Source organism: Zerene cesonia, chromosome 25 (genome assembly GCF_012273895.1).
Source record: "Zerene cesonia ecotype Mississippi chromosome 25, Zerene_cesonia_1.1, whole genome shotgun sequence".
NCBI classification, from domain to species: Eukaryota; Metazoa; Arthropoda; class Insecta; order Lepidoptera; family Pieridae; genus Zerene; species Zerene cesonia.
In genome coordinates, this window is record NC_052126.1 from 1,763,291 (window position 1) to 1,787,111 (window position 23,821).

At 33.0% G+C, this 23,821-nt stretch overlaps 3 protein-coding genes across 9 annotated transcripts in view; 1 reads left to right on the forward strand and 2 right to left on the reverse strand.

Annotated features, from left to right (window-relative positions):
- Positions 1-8,559, forward strand: part of LOC119836691 (trichohyalin-like) — a 32,220-nt gene extending 23,661 nt beyond the window's left edge. For all 3 annotated transcript variants that reach the window (XM_038362103.1, XM_038362105.1, XM_038362104.1), the window contains 3 exons: positions 5,409-5,503; positions 5,805-5,907; positions 6,023-8,559. In XM_038362103.1, coding sequence (XP_038218031.1) covers positions 5,409-5,503; positions 5,805-5,907; positions 6,023-6,814 — 990 coding nt within the window. In that variant the 3' untranslated portion in view covers positions 6,815-8,559. The remainder of the gene's footprint in view (positions 1-5,408; positions 5,504-5,804; positions 5,908-6,022) is intronic.
- A 1,380-nt stretch (positions 8,560-9,939) lies between these two features.
- Positions 9,940-14,834, reverse strand: LOC119836799 (endoribonuclease rege-1). Its single transcript, XM_038362267.1, has 6 exons — positions 14,636-14,834; positions 13,818-14,519; positions 13,196-13,371; positions 12,170-12,271; positions 11,154-11,273; positions 9,940-10,606 (listed from the first exon to the last, which is right to left on the reverse strand). Exons 1-6 carry the CDS (start codon positions 14,666-14,668, stop codon positions 10,381-10,383), a joined length of 1,359 nt encoding a protein of 452 aa, XP_038218195.1. The 5' UTR covers positions 14,669-14,834; the 3' UTR covers positions 9,940-10,380.
- An 827-nt stretch (positions 14,835-15,661) lies between these two features.
- LOC119836673 (protein Wnt-5b-like) overlaps positions 15,662-23,821 on the reverse strand; it is a 38,339-nt gene continuing 30,179 nt past the window's right edge. For all 5 annotated transcript variants that reach the window (XM_038362070.1, XM_038362069.1, XM_038362071.1 and 2 more), the window contains exons 5-8: positions 23,314-23,425; positions 21,184-21,286; positions 17,369-17,526; positions 15,662-16,892 (exon numbers count right to left, since the gene is read on the reverse strand). In XM_038362070.1, coding sequence (XP_038217998.1) covers positions 16,695-16,892; positions 17,369-17,526; positions 21,184-21,286; positions 23,314-23,425 — 571 coding nt within the window. In that variant the 3' untranslated portion in view covers positions 15,662-16,694. The remainder of the gene's footprint in view (positions 16,893-17,368; positions 17,527-21,183; positions 21,287-23,313; positions 23,426-23,821) is intronic.

Sequence of the window (23,821 nt, forward strand, 5' to 3'; positions counted from 1 at the left end):
GACAGAGCCTGGAGCCCAACAGTAATAGTTGTAATTGTCAATGTCTAATACGTGTTGAACAGTACAAATATCTGGGTAGTCTAATAGATCATCACTTAAGATGGCTTCCACATGCTAATTTCCTAGCTACCAAAGTTCGACGATTAGTACGCATATTTAAAAACCTTAATTCTGTAGCTAGCAAAGAAATCCTTTCACTTACATATAAAGCCCTATGTGAAAGCATCCTTCGTTACTGCATTTGCACATGGGGGGGTATGGCGAAATCACACCTCCTCAAAGTTGAACGAGCACAACGTTGTCTAATTAAAGTCGCACATAAATTGCCATTCAGACACCCAACAGTTGAACTATATAAAGAGGGATATGCGCTTAGTGTTCGTAAGTTATACATTCTAAATCTGCTACAGAGATACCATACAGAAACTGTTCCCACTCTTAACAAGGTAAATAAAAGTACAGAGAGATGCCCTGTACCCTTCTTCAGGAGTAAATTTGCACTCAGATCGTTTGAAGGACTAGCCCCTCGTTTCTACAATATTTTAAGTGAAAAACATAGAGTAAAAGAATAATAGTTACTAATACTTAATAAGTACATTTTCAAAAAAACTGTTCTAACTTGGCTTAATAGCTATGATTATGACAGTCTTGAAAAATTAATAAGCATTTAAGTAAATATTTTCTAAGTTGAGTCTAACACATACAAAACGCACACCCAAACACACACACACACACACACACACGCACACACACACACACACACACACACACCAAAGTTTTATAATTTTAAGCACAGTCAGTTTGTTGGAAATTGGATTACCCTTAGATATATAAATAAAAAAGAAAAAAAAAATGTTAATCTTTCGATCTACTTAGAACAATATTATTATTATTATTATATGTATCACTCCAAGAGAAGGAACAGGTCCTCTTAACACAGGTATTACCTAGTAAGAGGGCCTGAGCCACAATCCACTTGTACAATAATGTAAAAAACCTAAGAAATAAAGATTTATTTATTTATTATTTATTATTATAATGTTATTCTGTTCTGTGTACCGTATATTCATATACATGTAGTAAAATACGATTATTTCAATAATATTATTGTTTCTGGAAATAACAAGGCTATTGATATTTTTTCTAATACGATACATAAGTTTAAGAAAGTATTGCTTTCGATTGAACCTTTACCAAATCCCATATGATCACATTATAATATATATATATATATATATATGTTCGCATTAATTTATATTATTATTACTATTTTTTTAAATTGTTGCTATTGTTTTTTTTTGTGTAAAATATAATTAAGACAAAATTTTGTTTGTACTTAAATAGCTGTTAGCTGCAGGCTGTGAAATGTTATTTTTATTAGTAGTGGTTGCCTATAATTGTGACAGCACTAAGTCTTTGTTTGTAATTTTTATAAAACTTTCCATTCATGTTACCCGTGTATGTCATGTTGGTGATCCTTAATGTAATAAATAATAAATAAATAAATAAATAAATAAATAAATTACAAACAGACCCTCCGATTCCATTTACATGTATAGGTATATAGATAAACAACAAAAATATTTTCATACAGCTAGCTAGTCATTCTGGAACCTCACATAGTAAATCGCATTCCCCGCGTTTCAAACGCTCCCGAGCCTCATCTGTTCCAACATCCAACTGAAGTACGGACTCACAGGGACGGCGAAGCCGGCGTTCCTCTGGAACATCTGCGTCCCGCGGTACCAGAACATCATGGAATGCACGGCCACCACGCCCGACGCGTGTATGACCGGCCCGCCGGAGTCCCCCGGCCGGGTGCCGCCCCCCGCGCCGCACCTCGCTGCCGTGCACACGGCCGGCATGCTGGCGTATCGATCGAAACACTTCACGAACGTCACTTCAAGGAGCTGGAGGCAAAAACGGCGCAATAAAATTTGCAGTCTGACAATACGTTTTTAAAAAATAAAAAAAAAAATAAAAAAATAATTCCGTACATTGGTGTTATATGTCCGATCCACAAAAACGGCTCTAGAAACTACCGAGGAGTTGCGCTACTCCCTACGGCTTATAAGATCCTGTCCTACGTGTTGCTCAAGAGGTTAGAACCATACGCAGAGAATATAATAGGCGATTGCCAGTGTGGGTTCAGACGTAGCCGTACAGTCGACCAACTCTTCCTTCTTAAGCAACTTATGGAGAAAAGTGGAAATATGAGCAGGATATCCATATACTGTTTGTGGACTTTGCTAAAGCGTATGATAGCGTAGACCGCAGCGCAGTGTTTACAATTCTAAACAAATTCAAGATCCCCGTGAAGCTGGTCAAGCTGATACAAGTCGCCACAAAAGAAAGCAGGGCCGTGATAAAAGTAGGGTCGGAAATCACCAGCTCATTTGAGGTATTTACTGGGCTCAAGCAGGGCGATGCGCTATCATCTATTCTGTTTAATCTAGCACTTAAACACATCATCAGGTGCAGTTAAACGGACAGTGTAAGGTGATAGGATACGCCGATGACCTTGCTCTGTTGGGAAGGACGAGAGAAGAGGTAGTGTGTGCCACGCAGACCTTAGGGAGGGAAGCCCAAAAAATAGGTTTACGTATTAACCAGGAAAAAAGCGAGTATGTGCATAAGCGACGCTACAAAAACGTTAGGATACCCAGGAATGACCTTACGGTAGGAAACACCGCCTATTGAGGCGTGGACAAATTTAAATAATTAAGCACTCTGACCGACACGTAATCTAGGGAAGAAGAGATCGATTTAAGGATCCAAAACACTCCGTTGCAGTGCAGCATTACACAAAATACTAGTGTCTAGAATCCTCAGCAGACGCACAAAAATCATCATTTATAAAACTATTTTAAGACCTATATTAATGTACGGCTGTGAAACATGGACATTAACACACAAAGAAGAACACAAGCTCCTAGTGACTGAAAGAAGGATTTTAAGGAAAATGTTTGGGCCAGTGATGACAGAAGACGGAATTTGGAGGAGGAAAAAAAACTTAGAACTGGAAGTTTTGATGGCGGAGCCCAACATCATCGGTGAGATAAAATCACACAGACTCCAGACTGAAAACTGGTAAGAGGTGGCGCACGATAGGATCAAATGGAGGCTCTTATTGTCGAAGGCCAAGATTCACTTTGGGTCACTGCGCCACTATAGTTAGTTAGACAATCCGTACAGTTGGTGGACGATTTCCTTTTAACTTTACAATGTGGGAGCCGAACACGATCCGGCACGAATTAGGCCAGCTCGCACTATCTTGTATCATCACAGCATATTATAGCATGCTATTGTGTTTCGTACGGTGAGGGGGGGAGCCGGAGGCCTATCTCCTTTTCTCATCCCTTTCTCCTTTAAAGCGGTGTAACGTTATATACGTTTGCCGAGACAGTCATATGGTAACTTCCAAACGAAAGATTCAATTGGATGAATATAATCGAAAACCTCAAATGGTCCATCCTGCTTGCCAATATTACGACATCAAAAAATCCCCGTTTACCTTTCAAAACACTAAACCTATTCTGTCTCATGTTTCTTCATCTATCTTACCAAAAGCGATGGCAAATTACCTGCAAAGTCTTATTAGCGCTCTGCGCTACTGCCCAGCCAGTGCTTGTGTTCACGAGCCCATAGCCAGCAGTGAGGGCCTCTAGCCCAATCAGCGTCGTGTAATCGACCGCGCTCAATTTGGCGCAAGCCGCTCGTTTAACTTCCTCATTCTTCAGGAGGCCTATGTCATTTCCAGAATCCCATTCTAACACAATATTTTGATGGGCTACCATATGGAGCACTTCGTAGTGGGCCATTTTGTCGTCCATCGTGTAGCGTATGACAATTTTGTAGCTGCTAGTTCTGTTTTTGACACAGTGACCGGCTGTGAGCGTCCAGGCTGGGGCTATGAGGGATCCGGTGCAAAAGTGTCGGAATGTTTCCGTCGAATCGGTGGCTTTATTCATGATCGTACCAATCGACACTACGTATGGAAATTCGTTCGGTCCCGCGTCTTTCCCTCCCCATATGCGGAGACTGGACGGCTCGCCCGGTGCGACGTTAAACAGAAACATTACCAGCGCTAACATTTCGTGTTTTATTTGATGTACTGTTCGTTGATTATTCTGTGATTTATGTTCGTGGTGCGATAAGATTGTTTGGTTTTATTGTTTCGATATGTAACAATAAATGTGATTGCAAATAGCATACAAAAATAAGTGTATATCTTGTGATGAAATCCATCGTTATGTTTTCAGTATTCTGATAAAATGTGGAATTTTATTAAGTGAACTGAAATACACGTAATCCCTCATTATATAAAATGCCTAGGATATTTATATTATTCCTAAAAGTTGCCCGGATATGTGTGAAATGAATTACAATAGACGCATTTTCTAGAAAATTTATATATTTCCTAAATAGCGATTGGAAGTTTACGTAGTTTTCAGACGATGTTCTCAAAAAGTATGAAGTTTCTTAATTCGACTGTTTGAATTTTTTATCTTTGTTTTCTTACTCGATAACTCATAACTTCGTGGGTTATCAAGCGATTTGACACTTCTTGTGTTTCATAGGAAATTGTTGTCATTTGGTTCCATAATAGATTCTGGAGTGGTATTTTTACCCCAGGAACATCTGTGACTTTTTTTGTAGAAAAAAATAGTTAAGCTAAGAATACGTTAGCGAAGAGCAAAAGAGAGATAAGCATAGCGAGAAGCGAAGCGAGGACCGAGGAGCAAAGCGAGAATTGAACCAAGTTGTGAAACGTGAAGCAAAGCGAATATCCTTTCCCAAATTCAGCTCCAACTTCATACCAAATTTCATCAAAATCGCTTCAGTGGTTGAGGCTTGAAAACGCAACATACAGACAGACAACGTTACTTTCTCATTTATAATTTTAATAGGGATGTATATTTATATATCATGAAAGTATTTTAAGTCATTAAAATATATATATTAAAAACAACACGCTTTACTATAAGAATTATAGTGAGTAAATTATTTAATCATGGCGATCCTAATCAAGATAAAGAGATAAACTCATTAAATTGTCACTGATCTTTGTTAATTTTACAAAAAAGTCATTTTCTAGAGGTCTCCTAGAGGTCAAAATTCTACAATAACTATAAAGAAAATAATATATAATCGTCTGTCAAATTCGTGGTAATGTGTATAATACTCCTTTTATTGATTTTTTTAAATATTTATTGTTTGAATTGAATATGCCCGTTTAGAGTAGGTCAAAATCGAGTCTGAAGGAGTCGGTCACATATACATGCTAATATAAGTTTATAAGTGTGCAAAATTTCATACTCTTCCGTAGATTTTTCTTTACGTATTAATACAAAAATTAATTTTAATTAAATTGACTTGTTTAATTGCACTTGTTTTATATATTCCAGGAGGCAGCGGCTCGAAGGCAATACTATCAGCAAGAGTTGAAGAATCAAATACAAGAACAGCAGAGGATTCGAGAAGAGAGGAAGAACAGAGAAAAGTAATTTCTCCCTTTAACTCTTGTATAGTTTAAGAAATAATGCTTACCAGCTTATGACAATATTCTGATAACATTTTGGACAAATATAATCTAAGGAATATAATAAATCAAATCTAAAACTTCATTCTCTCTCTTAATCGAATAACTCTTCTTTGATCAAAAATATCGAACTTGGCATAGTAGTTTAATGGCGCGCGAATGTACACTTTGATGAGAAAATTTTATTTATATAATTATAGATTTATAATTTTTATCTATACTTGATATAAGTTTTAATATAAAATAACATAATTCATTACAGAATGTTAGAACAAGCAGAAATGAGAAGGCTTGAACAACAGCTGCGTTCGTTGAAAATGGCGCAAGAAAGAGAATTGGACAGACAACGGGTCATCACTTCTTCTGTAAGTAGCCTCATAGATATTTTACATTGATGCTTTTAGAAAAAAATATTATTTTACATTACTAGCAAATATTTTTTTTCATTTATGTATATACATAAGATTATATATTTTACAGATGAAATATAATGCAGCAGATTACGACATAAAAAGGACTGCGCTGCAACGGGATATCGATATTGAACAAAGGAAATTAAATATGGCCTCTCGCAACGCACTAACGAACAAAAGCGATCCAGATTACATAGAAAAACCATACACTATGAACATTCCAGAAAGTTCGATATTCTCCCAAAACTACGATCTAGAGAGTTATCTACGTAAAAACCTAAATCCTACCAAAGAGAGCCTAATGAACTTACCACATTATAAAGAAACATACAGACAAGAAAACATGCAAGAACCAAATTGGCAAGAAAATACAAGCAAATTGGATACTAACGAGTATAAGTGGTATGAAAGAAAAGATATTCAAGAGAAAATGTATGAACAGGAATTAGAAAATAAGCAATTGCAAAAAGCGAACAAAGATTTAGATGTATGTGGGAATATTCAAGATATTACTAGAAAAAGACACGAAGACAGACATGCAAAACATAGAAACGCAAAATTGCAGTGTGAAGTTAGAAATGCAGAAAAAATGGATACATTACCAATACCAGTTTTAAGGCATTCGCCGAAGCGCAAAGTGAATGAAGTTAATGGAAAATATGAAGTGAATGAAGATATGAGTGAGGAAATGAAAGTCGTTGACGATAAATGGAAAGTTCCAGCCGTACAAAAGAATATATTGAAAAGTTTACAAAGCGAAGGCAGAAATATTAATATTTTAACTCAATTAGGATCTATAAGGCGGCAATTGCAATTGGAACAAATGAAATTGGATAAAATTAGAAATACTGACGTTTAATAATGGCTAAACAACTCGAAAAGTACTTGTAGTTCTAGTTTGATTTAGGCAAATATTCGTTCAGCAAGTTGATAGACATTTAACATTTTTTTAACAAGATTAATAGTTGTATTATGTGAACATTTTAATTATTCAAAGCATATAAAAAAGTTAACTCCTTTCTTAAACTGGGCAGTAGTCGTTTCGTCGAATTATTCCATTATTTAATTATGTTAATATTATTATTGTTATATTTTTATTTATAAAATATACAATTATTTCGCGTCCATCAATGGTAACCGTCCGTAAGGAAAATATAAATTAATATTTTAAAGATTGGTATACAAAACTATTAATTCTTTCATAGTTTTATTGTTTTGTTTACATAGAGGGATTTTATTAAATTTAATAATTATTAATTATTTAATGTTTTTTCAACAACTAGAATGTTCAATAATAAAATAGGCCAGTGTTTAACTCATAGGTATTGTTTTAATTTAAAAACTAATACTAATATTCAATGCATGTTTCCTTGTATGTGAAAAGAAATGTTGTTTTTATTATATGTTAAAAAATATTATGTTAAGTAAAGCAATACGAAGTTTTAATGTTCTATTAATGTTACTTTTAACAAACTTCCTCAAGGGGGTTCTGGAGTTTTCTTTTTTTTAAATTTAATTTTAGTTTATAAGTATTGATTTTAACTGCTATTGAAATAAAAAAAGTTAATGCATCTTTAAAACCTGAAATAATCGAAAGATTGTTTTTTTTAAGTAATTTTAAATACTTGATAAAGTATATAATAAAGTTTAAACTATACTAACCTTAAATATAACCCGAATATAATCTTATTCATAGATTTTCAATATTTACATATTTCATTATTTGTAACAATGCCAAAGTATATCGTATGTTAGCGTAGTGCCAAAAGTTTGTTATTTTTTCCGGTTAATATCGATTTTCTTAGTCATATCAAGTTTCGAAGACCCTACAGCCAATTGGGGGGTACCTAATTGATACCCAAACATTTAATTTTTTTTTATATTCACGTTTTAAAGTAATATTCATTGAGTAAAATTATACAAATTATTTAATTTCACCATACAAACGTGATAAAGAAATTCGATACAGCCGAATTTTCATATTACAATCCTGTCTTTACATTTCTACGCAGTTTTGTAAGTCTCGGACAATTTTAGTGTCCATAATAGAATTTGTTGAACTAGAAAATATTAAATAATTTAGGCATTGGAATATGTATATGCATGCACATAAACAAAAAATGCACTTTAGTCGATTTTATAGCCATTGAAGTAAATATTTTATAATGTTACCCCAATTTTTCCTTCTTAACCAAATTGTTAGTAAATTAAATCATTAGTCTCATTATAAACGCAGTAGAGCAAGTGTTATCAGGTTTAATAACCTTAATTCGTAATCAAATGTTCTTCGGCGGTTTTTAGACGTAAGTTATTAAATAAATTCTAACCAATATAATATAATATAATCGTATCTTAGCTGAAATTTAAGTATAATTCAGGCAAAAAGCGGCCTTAATTTATATATAATTCCTCATTTGCTATTAACAATGATATTTAAAAGACTGTTAATAAAATAAGTGAAAGAGCTTGCATCAAGGAAAGTGATACTAGGTAGGGTTATTTTTGTATTTTTTACACGCTATATAAGCCAAAAATGCACGACGCTTTGTATCGTTTTAAATTCTGCGGTTGTAAATCCTAATTTGAATAAAATATTGTTTTTAATTTGTGCGTTTTATTTTGAATATTTTATGGTGTGGTGATGCATCACTTTTAATCTGTATTTAAAATATGTAATATAGTTATGCATTGAAAAATTTCTGTTTCTTAAAAGTCTTCGACTGTTATACATATAAAGAAATTAATGAGTTAGAATGAACGAGCTAATCTCAGAAAGTACGGATTTTTTAATTACTCGTTGGTTGATTGAAACATTATTTTGTGTCTGAATGTCCATTTTTAAAAAATAGTTATAATGAAAAGGTTATGGTTAAGGTTAAATATTGAAAAATTTAAAGAATTATGAGTTTTCATGGGACTAGGTTGCCTCCGTGCCATGTATTCAAACTGAACAAAAGGTGATGAAAAACATTGATCAAAATAAATTTAATCAAAAACTTATGTCATGAGCGTGTTAAGTATTAGTACCTGGATGACCGAGCTTTGCTCGGTTTAACTTCGTGAAGTTAGATTGTTTATAAGCGTTTTTTTCCAAGAACGTTTAGGCATTTTTAAGTGAACACGTGCATTAAGAAGACACAAAACAATATAAACAATTAGTCTAACCTCAAAGCAAACACTCATTGACTTCGTTACTTAACAACGCCATCTGCTGGAACTTTAATTATTCGCCCGTAGATGTCAGGAAGAGTCATAATAAATTGGGACTACTCAAACGCCTCCTATTTGTTAAAAAAGTAAATATAAGTCGATAAAACACGAATATGACATTGACTGGGTTTCTTGTCTACCTCTATGAAAAACTGCCTGGACTGAAAAGTACTAAGCCATTTACTTAGTTATTTTTATATACAATATCTTGAGTAAAATTCTTTCTTACAAAATTATTTAATAAAAAATGCAATACACTAGCAGATAACTCAGCCAAAATAAAAGACAGGAAATGAAATAAAAATATTTATTATTTCCTTTAAATTTAAAAAGAATCAACAAAATTAGAATTATTTACAATTTCAACAGCTCTCGACAATTTGAGAAGACATTCAGTGACTATGACATCTACTGGTAACTGTTATTATAGTTATTTTTATTGGTAACAGTATTTTTCACATACGAAATACAACTGTCACTAAAATATTAAACACCGTTAGATTATAATGTCGAGGGTTCGATTGCCGAAATAATAATTTACCCAAACGCAATGCATGAAACTTTAATGCCTGTATGCTAGGGAGGCTAGAGCGGTGATCTCACTTTGCCGCTCTAATTATGCGCCTGGCCCGGCAACGGGCAGCCGCCGAGGGGGTCGCGGACGTATTTTAACCAGCTCCCGTGGCCCCTTCACTCAAGTGGCTAGACGGAACACAGTGGGGTTTTGGTCGGTAAGAATCCGACATAACCCACGGCTCCATTTTTTTTTAGGGATCACAATTTGACAGATTACAAATGACCGGTTACATTATAATATAACGGTTTTTGCAATCTTACAGCAATAGGACAGGAAAAACCATCGATACAATCTTACAAACATTACGAATCATAAATTAAACAATATATACAAAATTTAACGTATTTCAATAATTTGAAGCTATAACCTATCTTACATCAAAATAGTAAAGTCAGTCTTTGAGATCATATTATCTCCTGCGCATTAAATTTTTTCGAAAGTATCCGTAAACTTTTCAAAAAATATCTTCAAGTCGTACACAATTAAAATTTCAATACTTAAAAATAAAGAGTACGCAGAATTCTGAAAAAAAAAAAACATTTAAACGTGCACAATATGAAATCTCAAGAATCCACATCGAACATCACAATTTTTTATGAACTACACAGATTATAAAAAAATAAAAATTAACAGTAACATTAATTTCGTTCATTTGGGAAAGGATGTCTCAAAAACTGTTCCAGAGTAGGTCCATTCCTTCCCAAAGGATCTTTAGGGAACATAATCATATCTCCGACCCATGTGAATTGCAAAAGTCTATTCTCTATGACAAACCGCCATCTTGGATTCTCAGCCAAGAGATCTCTGTAATTGTCACCGGAGACAATGACGCCGTCGAACTCTGCCGCGCATTGTACTATATACCTAAAAAAAATTATTATGTATGTTTTATTTTAGAAAATATATGTGGCGTTGTATTTTGTACACAAAAATCTATTTAAAATCCCAAATAATATGTTGAATGCATATACTCGTATATCTCTTCTACTCTAAAACCACGTAAGCAAAGAGAAATGCGCCACATCGTTATTTGTTATAATGACAAGCAATCTAGTTAACTATTTAAGTTGTACTATATTTTTTGGGAATTTGAATATTAAAAATGTATAATATAAAATTATTATAAAGCATCAAAATAGTTCTAAATTTAATTTGCTATTATTCTGTATGTACTATGTATATAAAGTGTTTATCCCATGGTACATAATATACAGCCTTAAGCCTTCCTCAATAAATGGGCTATCTAAAAATGAAATAATTTTTCAAAACGGACCAGTAGTTCCTTAGATTAGCGCGTTCACACTAACAAACTCTTCAGGATTATAATATTAGTATAAAGGAAATTAATCATCAAACGGAGAACATCACTTTTTAAAAGTCGGTTAATAACAAAAATTCAGTAATTCTTCACCTGTCATCATACGAAGTTATCATTCTGCCTTGTATCTCTCTTGATGGCGTGTACACGACCAAACCCAACCTCTCCAATTGGTCTAGCATATGACCATCTGTGCTTTTACCGTTTTTACATCTGAAAAATGATGATTTCATTGTTTTATAAAAACTGAAATGTTTAGAAAAAATTACATTCCTTTATCACGGAATGTAAAACGAGCATAACACATTATAAGCTTGACTTCGCCCAAGTGGCCATAAGAAATTAAAGGTAGTGGGGACATCTATCGAAATCTGATGATTTAGACAAATTTTTCATACAGAATTCCCTATCGATCAATCAATCCCATTAGTTTATTTGTATATAACTGTATGGATGTTTGTCCGTCAATCACGCTGAATCTACTGAACAGATTTTGATGAAATTTGGTATACATACCAGGTATGAGCTGACTTGAGTGATAAAATATTTTTTATCCCGATTAATGCTCCGTCTAGTATTATAAAGAATAAAATAAAAACAATGTGCATTCATTATAAGAATTGTGAAGACCTTATAGATAAATATTTATATCTAGGCCGATTATGCCATCTGATTGGAAAGTACCTACTCTGCTGTAGATAAAAAATGTTACTCAAAGAAAATGTATGTAATAAGTAAGCTACATGAAGTAAACAATTTCCGAAAATTGGCTTACCACACCCCACCCATCTGTAAAAATTACATCTTGTTCTTTCACTGCATCAATAGATGAAATCTCTTAATACAAACCAACAAACTTAATAAATCAAATAAAAAGAAACACATGAAATCTTAAATGATTGACCCAATATATATAATATTTCATCCAACTTTAATTCAATCCAAAAATGATGATGAAATCAATAACATACAAAGGTTACACTCAAACAAATATAATAATCAACCACTTAAAGTCTAAAATGATGCATTATTTTTTAGCAGGAAGCCAGAATTGGCTATGCTAGTGGTAAATATATATAATATACTTTATATATGAAATTAATTATTACCTAAAATGTGGCACAAATGCTTTGACGACATGCCCTCGGTTCACAAAGTAATCAATGCAGATTTTGAGACCTTTCACAGAAAATGTTCGCCCTTTCGAATGTCTGAAACATAATCACATCCATATTAACCAACTGTTATAAAGCAAAGTCGCTTTCCCGCACCTGTCCCTATGTTTGTATGCTTAGATTTTTAACACTACACAACGGATTTTTATGGGGTATTTTATAGATAGTGATTGAAAAGACGCCTCCTTGGTACAGTGGTAAACGCGTGAGCGTAGAACCGAGGGGTCCTGGGTTCGATTCCCGGTGGGGACAATAAAAAAAAAAAAATGTCTCGGTCTGGCAGGACACAGAAGGCTAATCACCTACTTGTCCATAAAGAAAATCGATCAGTGAAACAGATGTATATCATCTGCCCCATACCCCAGTAGGGGACACGGGACTTCACTTATAGATAGTGATTGAAAAGGAAGGTTTATATGTATAATTACATATCTATAAAGTTACTACGAATTATACACACTATTCTCAGGTACTAGTAAGACAGATTTCAAAAATTCTTTCACAATTGGATATGGATGATAAGCAAATTGCAGTCAGAGCAGATTCTATATCTAATATACCTTATAGATAAAATTCTCGAGTCACAGGTTTTATTCCCATTCTCTTCCGAAATGGCTGGACCAATTCTTATGAAATTTTGTGTTAATATCAGTTAGGTCTGTGAGACTCAGGCAACATTTATTTTTCATACCCGAAATGATAAGAGTAATGAGTGAAGAGTGTGTGCTGGGTCAATGCGTATTAATATTTTTTTATATTAGTTATTTAATACAAAATTCATATAACTGTATTAGGTTCTACTGATTTAAATGTTTTTTTTTTCAAGTACTTTCTCTGTTACATCTATTTGTTTGTCATTTTATTTCAGCAAAACTAAATTGCATGGCATTATAAACCAAAAGTCCAATTTCCTTTTCTATCTAGTTTAAAAGCCAATTAAATAAAATATTACAAACTCACTGCATAGCAACATTACTGCCGTCAATCACAACCATTCTAAGCCCAGTTTTATTCTTAACATCCCTCTCTGGGTTGTATATATTACTACCTATACTATTTCTGGATGGAGCTTGGCCGAGAATAACTTCTTTAATATAAGTGTCTTCCGCTGTTTCTGTCGCACAGTTAACTCCATTCTATAATTTTAGATATTTTTTTTAGAAACATTTACAATGGCCATCCTAATGGTAAATTGTTAGTATTGTTATAATATGGTAAACTTATGGAGTAATCAGCTGAGTTATCTGAATTATAAGTAAAAAGCTGATTACATTATAATAAAATTTTGCAGACAGATTATTTTTTGTGTCATAGTCGGCAAAGGAGCTGGTCAATTGCTACCATCGCTATACAACACTTGTACAGGGTGTCGACCATACGGGAGACACTAGCTCTTTTATAAAAAAAATAGAATTACCAAAATCAGTTCACCCATTCAAAAGTACTGAGTTATTTTTTTTTAAAGTAAGTTTAATTCAACAGATAAGAATTCCAAATAAGATTTATATAGCATTGAATACTCTGCTTTTTATTAGAACTATCTAATCAGCTTTATAGCAATTTATACTAAGAACATACTTACTTTTAGGCTATGTAAACTTATTCTTGGACTATGTGGACCAATGTTACCACCAAAAATCTTCTGTGCAATGAATTCCAGCAACTTTCCTCTTTCAGATGAGTCCATTTGTGCAATACCATTAGCAAACTTTTGCATCTGGCGCTTGCTGACTTTCTTTTTGCTAATTTGAGTATTTATAACTGTCACATCAGAATCTCCACTCATTGAAATACTTGAGTCGAAGGATTCCTGAGAATTGTTTACTAAATCTATCACAGCATCTGGTCTTTTTGAAGCATTTAATGTACTCTCCGCAGTGAGATCTATTGTTAAATAGGATTCATTGTTTATCTCCTTTGTTAAGTTAACTACATCTTCATTGAAGTTGGTTAATGCATGAGACTTTGAAGAGTGTGCATTTGGGGTAGAACATTGCAGCGGACAAATATTTATATCGGATCGAGGTGTTTCATTATTTATATCATCATCAGCTATGACTATTGGATTTAAAGAAGTGTTCTGCTCAGTTGGAGCTTCTAAATTACTATCCGTAATTTCAATAACAGTGACATTCGTGCTAGACTCTGAATTAGAACTCTCGTTCCTCAATTTATCAAACAAATTTTTTATTTTCCTACTGTTCTTCCTTTTGCGTGTCTTTGAATTTTTGTGAATACCACTGGATGAAACCTTTTTAAGAGATATATTGTCGCGACTCATTCTCTGGAAATAAGAATGTTTTATAACAATATGTTTGGTTTATTTGCTTGCGACTAAATCTGTAAATGATAACTGTAAAATTTGACAAATTTATCAAGGAAGAACCAAAACAAACTCACGCGCGTCAAAGGAACTTCCGAGTTTTTACCCATTACCTTGCTGAAAAAATATGTTTTCAATTTAAAAATGGAGTGGAAAAACCAATTAAAATGTGTATAACCTAATATATTAAATATTTGAAACTTAAAATTATTCCAAAAACTCAAGAAAAAATAGACAAAAGTAAACGAGAGCAAAGGGCAATTTATCGACTTCACAAATGACAATTGACATTCAATGATTCAATGACATTTGACGTTACGATCATAGACTAGTCACTACCATTAGAGTCTATGCATCGTACTAATACTACTAGTACCTAAACAGAGTACTTTGTATTACTTACTAGTATCAATGTAAGTATGTATGAAACGATGTTTATTACGCTTTCACGTAAAAACTACTGAATGATTTTAATGAAACTTAAAATGTTGTATATCAGAATAAGACAACCTTTATGAATACTTGCTATTGAACATGGGTTCGCCCGCCGGCAAAAGCGAGCGGCGTAGCTAGTATAATTTATGAGTTACGTTTATAAAATTTTGTGTGGATATATTATTAGCAGATTAAAGGCCGATACTGAGGAATGTAAAAATTAATCGCTTTACAGAATACTTTACATATTTACGTACTTATGAATGATATATTATCAATCATCATTTTGCATCACATTCTTCATCCGATCTAGCACAAAGTAGAACGCAAACATCAATATTTGCCCTTGCCGTGGGTCTCTTATGGGCATAATGGGCATAATGAGGCTACAAAATGATATTCAAAAATTACAACCAACATTTTTTTTTCTTTGTGATTATTTTTGAGTGGTTTCGAGTCGGTTCAATTATGTTACCTGTGTTTAGTACTTAGTTTCGTCCGCCTCACTGTTACGAGGCTACACGGTACAGTGGTTAACTCGAGAGTGTAGTATCGGACGGTGGGGACATACAAAAAAAGTATCTACATTGTGCGTGAAAAAATCATAATGTAACCTACTTTTTAATATAATTTTTAAAATGACAATATGCTAATTAAAACACGTTACACATTACAGAAAATTTTTATTTATGGACATTAGGAAACAATCTAGGAGATATTTCATTACATACAAGTATATTCCTCCTAATAAAGTATGTAGGTATTGCGAAAAATGATTCCTACAATCATCAAGTCCCATAATAAATAAACTTACATTGTCTAAAACTAATTTATTAAAATACTGATTATTAAGTACATAAGACTAATACGAGTTATAATGATAGGATAACACCAATCGCATTGTAGAAACAATTCATCTCACGATTTTTGTCGTGTCGGTCGCTTCTACAGAGAGTAATAAAATAATTACTTCAGAAGCACTTACGCGGCCAAGTTAAATATTATGTTTTTTATAGTACCATAGTATTTCATTTCTATAGTATGGTTCATAATCAATAAACATAATTATATTATAAGCCTCAATAGCAAGCGTATTCTGTTTATTTCAGAATTATTTATGTATAAAAATGTTCATGAGAGGTCTTGGCAGGTGGTCGCTTAATATTACTCGACCCACCAGCTCTTTAGCCAACTATCACATACAAAAAAACATCATCATCATTTATCATTATAATTTAGAACGGGCAGCTGAGCTGGTAGTTAGCCTAATGTTAACTGATCACCACCGTGAATGAATATTTGCAAAGGCAGGTCTCAGCAAACGCGCTGCCCACTTTAAAGGGGTAAAAGATAAGGAAAGGATTGCCGAGGGGAATAAAAGAATGGTGGAAAAGGAAACAAGGTTTCAGCGATTTAAATAGAATTTTAGGGTCTATATTGATGATATGCTGATAACGTCACTTCTAAAACCTTTTTAACACTCCGATGAAAATCATTACTACATCACTATAACTGACAAATAAACTGAACAGAACATATCCGAAATTGTGAAGGTGGCAAAAAAATTACCCATGCCTAAAGCCCCTAATTTCCCTAAATTTTTTGTCAAATGAGAAAATCTATTGGTTAAAATTATAACGATATTATGTTTCAAGGGCAGACTTGGATACTATGATGTTACTATCCATCGTTTTTAAATCTTTATTTACAAGTATACACTTCAACAGTCTTCACACAGGTGTTACACTGGACATGGCAACACCAATGGAACTTGCAACCGCACCGCTCCTTAACAACCATTCGCTTCGTGTTGTAACCGCGGCCACAGCATAGCAACGAACAACCGTCTATGCCCGCTGATGTCCTGTTACATTCGCGACCCGTGGTTCCGGGAGACCCCTGAACAAAAAATAATAAATTTTATGTTTCATTTAATATTAATTTTTCTTATGTTTACAACAATACAGTTTTTTGTAGATTATATATGTCGAAAAACTAATTGTGTCAAATTTGCCTAACATTATCATATTAATTATATAAATAATGCTAACAAGGAGATAATTTAATAACCAGGATAGTAACTTGATTTACCTACATGTATCTCACATAATTGTCAAATCAAAATACCAACAACATAACCAAATTAAGTTTCTCTTTTTCTTAGCAGAGCAAGCAAAGAGCTCGGTGGACCACGTAACGTTAAGTTATCACCGCTTCTAAACACTTCTATCACTGGTGTTACAGATGCTACAGTACGCAAATAATGAGATATTGAAAAATTATATAGATTAAAATATTGTATTCTTATGTATTCAACAGAATATACAACTGTAATACAGTTTTTAAGATACCCAAAACGTGTGATATAATATTACCAATGTGTCGTTCTTCACACAGTAATTAGGCGAATCTTCTAAATAGACGAGATCCTGCGCGGTCGGCAGGCTGTAGTTCGGATTGGTGAGGCGCAACTTGCCGCGGCGCGACACCTTCACCTCCGTCGCTCCTTCGTATTTATCTCGTAAATAGTCACCTTTTAAAAATAAATTTAGTTTAAAAGAGAATGTATCTTTAATAATAAGATAAGTTTGATAGCTTAATCAACCGACTTCAAAAGAGGAGTACGTTATCAATTCGACGGTATTTTTTGCGTTTTTAATTTTTACTGGGTTTATTATTTATTTTGTTTGAATATTTAAAAGCTGAAGCTTACTATGCGGTCCCACTAGACCAAATTTAAGGTCTAGTTCTGATAATTTAGTTTTTTTTTTATATTTTTTTACGATATTATCTATTATATAAGATACTTATTACTCATATAGTCCGCCTCCTTAGTCCTTAGTCTCTATGAAATAATCAGTGGAAGAAATGGGAAATGGATCTATATATCAGTCACGAATCATCGAAGTTTTAATGATGTTGACTAAGCTAATAATACGTTACTGGATATCAAATTTAACTATTTATGTTATTAAGGCACACAAGATGAGAGTCATGATGGAAATATATGATACACAAATATATATATACATATTTATTATGACAACAAAATAGTATACGTATTATTAGGTAATATAATAAAAAAACATAAACAGTAGCTTATGTTTTCTATTGGTGAATTGTCTCAATCAATTATTCAAAGCGGAAACGTATTTTGAACAATACAAAATAAATTATCTGAGACATCGTTTAGTGCATTAGTCGTGGTTTTACCGATTTAAATATACGCATAGTAGTATTTTAATACAGCCAATAAATAAGACTTCCCGCATGGCGGATGTCATCAATGCCATAGAATTAGTTGAAACCAATGAATAAATTATAACGAGGTATGTTTTACTTGGCTATCTATACTAAGATTAAAACAAGGAAAGTTAGGAACTTTGTTTATAGGAACTTAACTATGGAACTACTGTAGCGATTTTAGAAATATTATCTACCAGTAGATGTAAAATTTTTCCTGAAAGATGAGGTGTATTTTTATTAGTTAACGTAAGTTCGTATGATTCAAAATACGTATGTTATGACGTTAGAATCAGGCTTAAGAAGTTAGTATAAAAATAAATTAAAACAAAAATAATTTATTATTACAAATACAATATAGTATTTAAGAGCGATCGTAAATTCACTCAAGGTGGAACTTAATGTGGTCGTAAAAAACTTAATTTATCTCTTTTTACAATAAGGCTTTAAAATTTTACAAATGTAGGTAAAATTACTATAATAGTATTATAGCTTAGACTACGCAGACTATAGTACATAATATATGTGGTAGTCGAGTATGCTTCGGCACGAATTGGGCCAGCTCGCACCGGGGAAGTACCACCACAGACGACCGGCGTGAAATAGCATAGTGCTGTGTCTCGTTCGGTGAATGGGGGAGCCGGGCCATATCCTTTTCCATACCCTTCCCCGTACTTTCCTTCATTCCTCTCGAAAATCCTATCTTATTTCCTTCCCAATTTAAAGTCGGCAATCAATTTATAGAGGCGTAAAAAAAAAAAATACTATTATGTTATCTTTCGTTGTATATAAAAAATATAAGATCTTTAAAATATATTTTAAACCGACGCACCCTTACATCCTAGGAAGTTCAACTATTCTTTATTTTTGTTGGTGTTGTTATTCGATAGCTCGAGCGATTGGCCTTTTTCATAATATAAGCATCAATGGGCAAAAATAAACAATTATTATTTTATTTCATTTAAATTAATTATCAATTTTCTCCCAAGCGTCACAAATGTAGGATAATCTTGCATTATAAGATATCATCTAATAAACAGAAATACACAGTTACTAATGATTATAAGCTAAAACCATATATTAATCTACTCTTTGGCTAAAACCCGATCAATTAATACCCAGTAATAGTATTTAAATGAATCCTTTATAATTTATGCTAAGTACGGAGAACAGTAACACATATCACTTATGTCTACTTAATCCAACGCCACAGTTATATTAAATGTATACACAATAAAGTTAGGTAGAGTAGGATATAATTTCTATTACTACCCACAAATACGACAAAGTTGATCATAGACGCACTTTATCACCAGCTATAACTCAACCAATTTAATGTAACGAAAACTAACGTAGTGGAACGCTACCATTTCACTGATCGTGTCCTAAACGAGCTTGCATTGTGCACTTGCTCGGAGTAATGAGGCGATTTGTCCTCCTGTCAGATCATGCCGCCCTGGTATCGGGAGGGATAGATCGATATTTTTAATCTCGATGGCCTTTGTTTTTTTCTCTATTGCGTTAATTTCTTTTGTGACAATTACAATATTTATTAGATAATCTTCATAATATCGAAAACATAAATTACATGACATTATTTTTAACAATAAATTCCCTGGTTTGGAGGTACCACTCCACATCCTAAAATGGGACAAACATGACTCATACATCACTTTAAACACCCCGAGAGTATTCGAGTAACAAATACCCAAAAAACAGTATATTTCGAAATATGACGCACATAATTTCTAAGATAAGTAAAAATAATAAATAAAAAAGTGAATCGTTTTTTTAATATCTAACATTGAAGATAAATGAATTAACTAAGTAGATTATTTCGGTGATTGTCCGCAAGGTTAATAGAAATAACAAAGAGAACAGAGCGAAGCGAGTCAAATTTATCGACTTCAAATAGACTCGATTCTGAACTCGACAGCCACTGAAGAAGTAATGACCATCATTATTTCTCTGTCGTCTCCCATGAAAGTAATTAATTCATGCACAGCCCGAAAGTCATTTTTGAAACATTATTCGTTACTATATCTTTGAATTATAATATACGAAATATGCACTTTTTCGTAATTTAACACTGAACTTTCATTTACACAAGGATTATTATATTATATTTATTTTTATACTCAAACTCAGTAAGTTAAATTTGAATTGAACGTTCTATTACGCATATTTCAAATTATTTAAAAATTCAAGTCAATCATGTAACTATTCCTAATTTTTTAGTACTGTTTCATATAACCTTATAACCACCCTCATCCTGAAAAACATCGCATGAAATTTAACCAATAAAAAAAGTCCATCGATTGGACATCTGTACTAATATTACAAAGCAGAAGGGTTTGTTTATTTGTTTGAACGCACTAATCTTAGGAACTACTGGTACGATTTGAAAAATTCTTTCATTGTTAGATAGCCCATTCATTGAGGAAGTATATGTACCACGGACGAAGCCGGGGCGGACTGCTAGTTAAAAATAAACGGCTAGAAATATATTGTCCTAAATCTAATGATATAAATATGCCATTTCTCTCACAAATAATTCTCACACAAATATCTCATTGGTATGTCTTACAGATAATAAATTACAAAACTAAACCGACTCTATCTTAAAAACAATTAAACCGATTTCAATGAAAAGTGCACTGATCAGTTTGTTTGAGCTTACAAACACAAACCATTTCAATCCGAGATATAGTTTTTTAGATATGCGTGTACAAACATAAACAAATATACAATCGTACAATCATACAGAAACGTTTTTTTGTAGGTGTTAGAAGCTGTTATAGACTAACATAATATAAAAAATGTGCAATTCTAACTACATATATTAAATACTTTCAAATCGGATTAATAGCCTCCTTTTTGAAGTCGGTTAAAATAACGGTCTTCTTGTTCATAAAATCTTAGATTTCGAGTCGGTTGAAATACTTACCGATCTCTCGGAAAGTAGCGAGTTGTTGCCAGCACGTGATGAGGCTGCATGATCCCGAGACGCCATGGCACTTGCATGTAACCCTCGACTTCTTTATAACAGCCTGGTAAATATAAAATACTCCGAAAACTGTTTTTTTTTATAAAATTACAGAGTATGTGATCATCGATATTAATTAAAAAAAAATGTTAATGTCTCTACTTGAAACACTATTATAGCTGTAGGTATATTGTTATATAGTATTTCATATAATATATGCTTTTTCATGCACCGACACATACATAGGTTCACCTACACAAAATATACATATTGCTTAAATAATAACTTGTACAGATTTACGTGTGGCCAACAACTACAGAAGAAAATCTTTATTTATCCTACTAGCTACGAGTGATTATTTTTCGTTTCGCATAACAAGACATTACTGCCCGATCCCATTTTGAAATATGTAAATCACTACATAGTATAAAACGAAGTCGCTTTCCCTGTCCCTTTGTTTCTGTGTATGCTTAAATCTTTAAAACTACGCAACGGATATTGATGGGGTTTTTATTTAATAGATAGAGTGATTCAAGAGGAAGGTTTATATGAATAATAACATCTATTCTAGTACACTGAATTAACGCGTGCAAAGCCGCGGGCAAAAGCTAGTGAACATATAAAAGAGAGTAGGTAAGGAAAGCGGAGTTTAATTACACTGTTTATAACTCAAGAATGGATTAAACGATTTATCTGAAAACTTGTGCAGAGGTAGCTTAGAACCAGAATACAGACATAGAAAAGTTTTTATCCCGGAAATCCCACGGGATGAACGAGGTACACCCCGGGTCTATCATTGCCGCAAATCGCGGGTAAAGCCGCGGCGAAAAGCTAGTTAGTAGTAAACTGTATTGTACTGATCAGTTTATCAAGCTAAGCACAGCAAAAATAATTTCATTCTGTGGCAACAGTTAATTTTTTTTTAGTCAGCCAATTATATTTTGTCGATATAAAGTGTATAAGTACAAATATAAATATAAAACACATGTTATAATCTGTGTATTTCTTAATAAAACATGCTGTTTGTAGTTTACTCAATCGTCATAAAAGCAACATCTATATTTGTAGGATAAATACATTATACATTCTTGAACTATATAAGCTAGAAACTAATTTATACCGAATAATGAAACTATTTAAATGAATCCTGTATAAGTTATGCTAAGTCCGAGGGACAGTAATCCGAAATGTCGACGGCAATCCTTATAAATGGGCTGATATTATGACTTTAGCAAAACATATTCTTATTATATATATGAAATTGCTTTAAAAACAAATCCTGTGGACTTATCGCTTAATTTATTGCAAAATTTCATATTCTTTACCTTCCATGCAAGCGGATTGGATAGAAACGAGTAGCGATTCTAATAGTTAAAAAAAAAACAATAAAACAAGCCATGTTAATACAATATCATAAATTTAATTATACTTCTGTTTGTTTTTGTATTTACAACAATAATAGGATTGTAGAAGTGGTTAAATATTATATTATAAACCTCGATTCCGCTTTGTATGTGTCCCACATGTTTATGGGTTTTGGAGCTATTCTACAGATTCGCTAAGGCTACCTTTATGTTGAAAAACCTTTTATTAAATACTAGCTTTTCGCCCGCGTAGAATTTGCTTATTTCGCGCTACATGGTAATGAGTATTTTCTTCGCATTAAAAAGTATGGTTTGTTCTTTCTCACGTTTAGCTCCATCTTCATACCAAGTTTCATCATAATCGGTTTGATAATAACGAACTTTCATCCCCTCTTTAAACCCTTTCTAAACTTTTTTCGCGAGAAAAAGTATTCTATGTCCTTTCCCAAGTTCAGTCTTATCTTCATACCAAATTGTATCAAAATCGGTTCAGTGGCTTAGCCGTGAAAGCGTAACAGACAGACAGACAGACAGAGTTACTTTCGCATTTACAATATTAGTAGGGATAATAGATTTTTCACGAATTCCTCGAAATAATCCTCATTTAAATAATCATCTCGTGAAACCATCAAACTTATAAAATTGTTTGCAGTTTGTTTATAAATAATTCAAACAAAGTAATTAAGTAGAAAGTTTAGAATGTTTTAAAATAAATGTTGCACCTTACCCGTCTACCAGCCTCGTTGTTATGTCTGTTCATAAGCTGGCGCCCCTGTTCGCGGCTCCCGCGTTTCACTTTTCGCTCACGCTCGCGAACATCTACGAAGCCTTCTGTAAACCTGGTACAATCATTATTTTAATAAGCCGTGGATTTTTTTAATCAGCTCATTAATGGATACGTATGGAGAATCAAAATGTCGTAAATGCATATATATTATTTGAAATTAATTTATGATCTGATTTACAACTTTATGAGTGAAACATTAAGGGCCAGTTTAACCATTTGACTTTCAAATGACTGATGGCTTATTTAGACATTTTTCATGTAATTTACCTGCGAGCTGAAGGAAAGACACACAAACTCGTGCAAAAAAGACAAACAAACAAAAAGAACAACCGCTAAAATGAAAATGGCTATTAAAGTCTTTACGCTGATATGCGCGCCTTTTATAACCCCTTTTTTGTTTAGTTAATCAATATAAAAATTAATGTGTTTTACATGGTTGTGTCCTGTA

Coding starts and splice junctions, on each gene's coding strand:
- LOC119836799 (XM_038362267.1), bottom strand. CDS start 14,668: ATGGGTAAAAACTCGGAAGTTCCTTTGACGCGC. Junction 12,272..13,195: donor GGCAGTAATGTTGCTATGCA/GTGAGTTTGTAA, acceptor ATTATGTTTCAG/ACATTCGAAAGGGCGAACAT. Junction 10,607..11,153: donor ATAACTTCGTATGATGACAG/GTGAAGAATTAC, acceptor AATTTTTTTTAG/GTATATAGTACAATGCGCGG.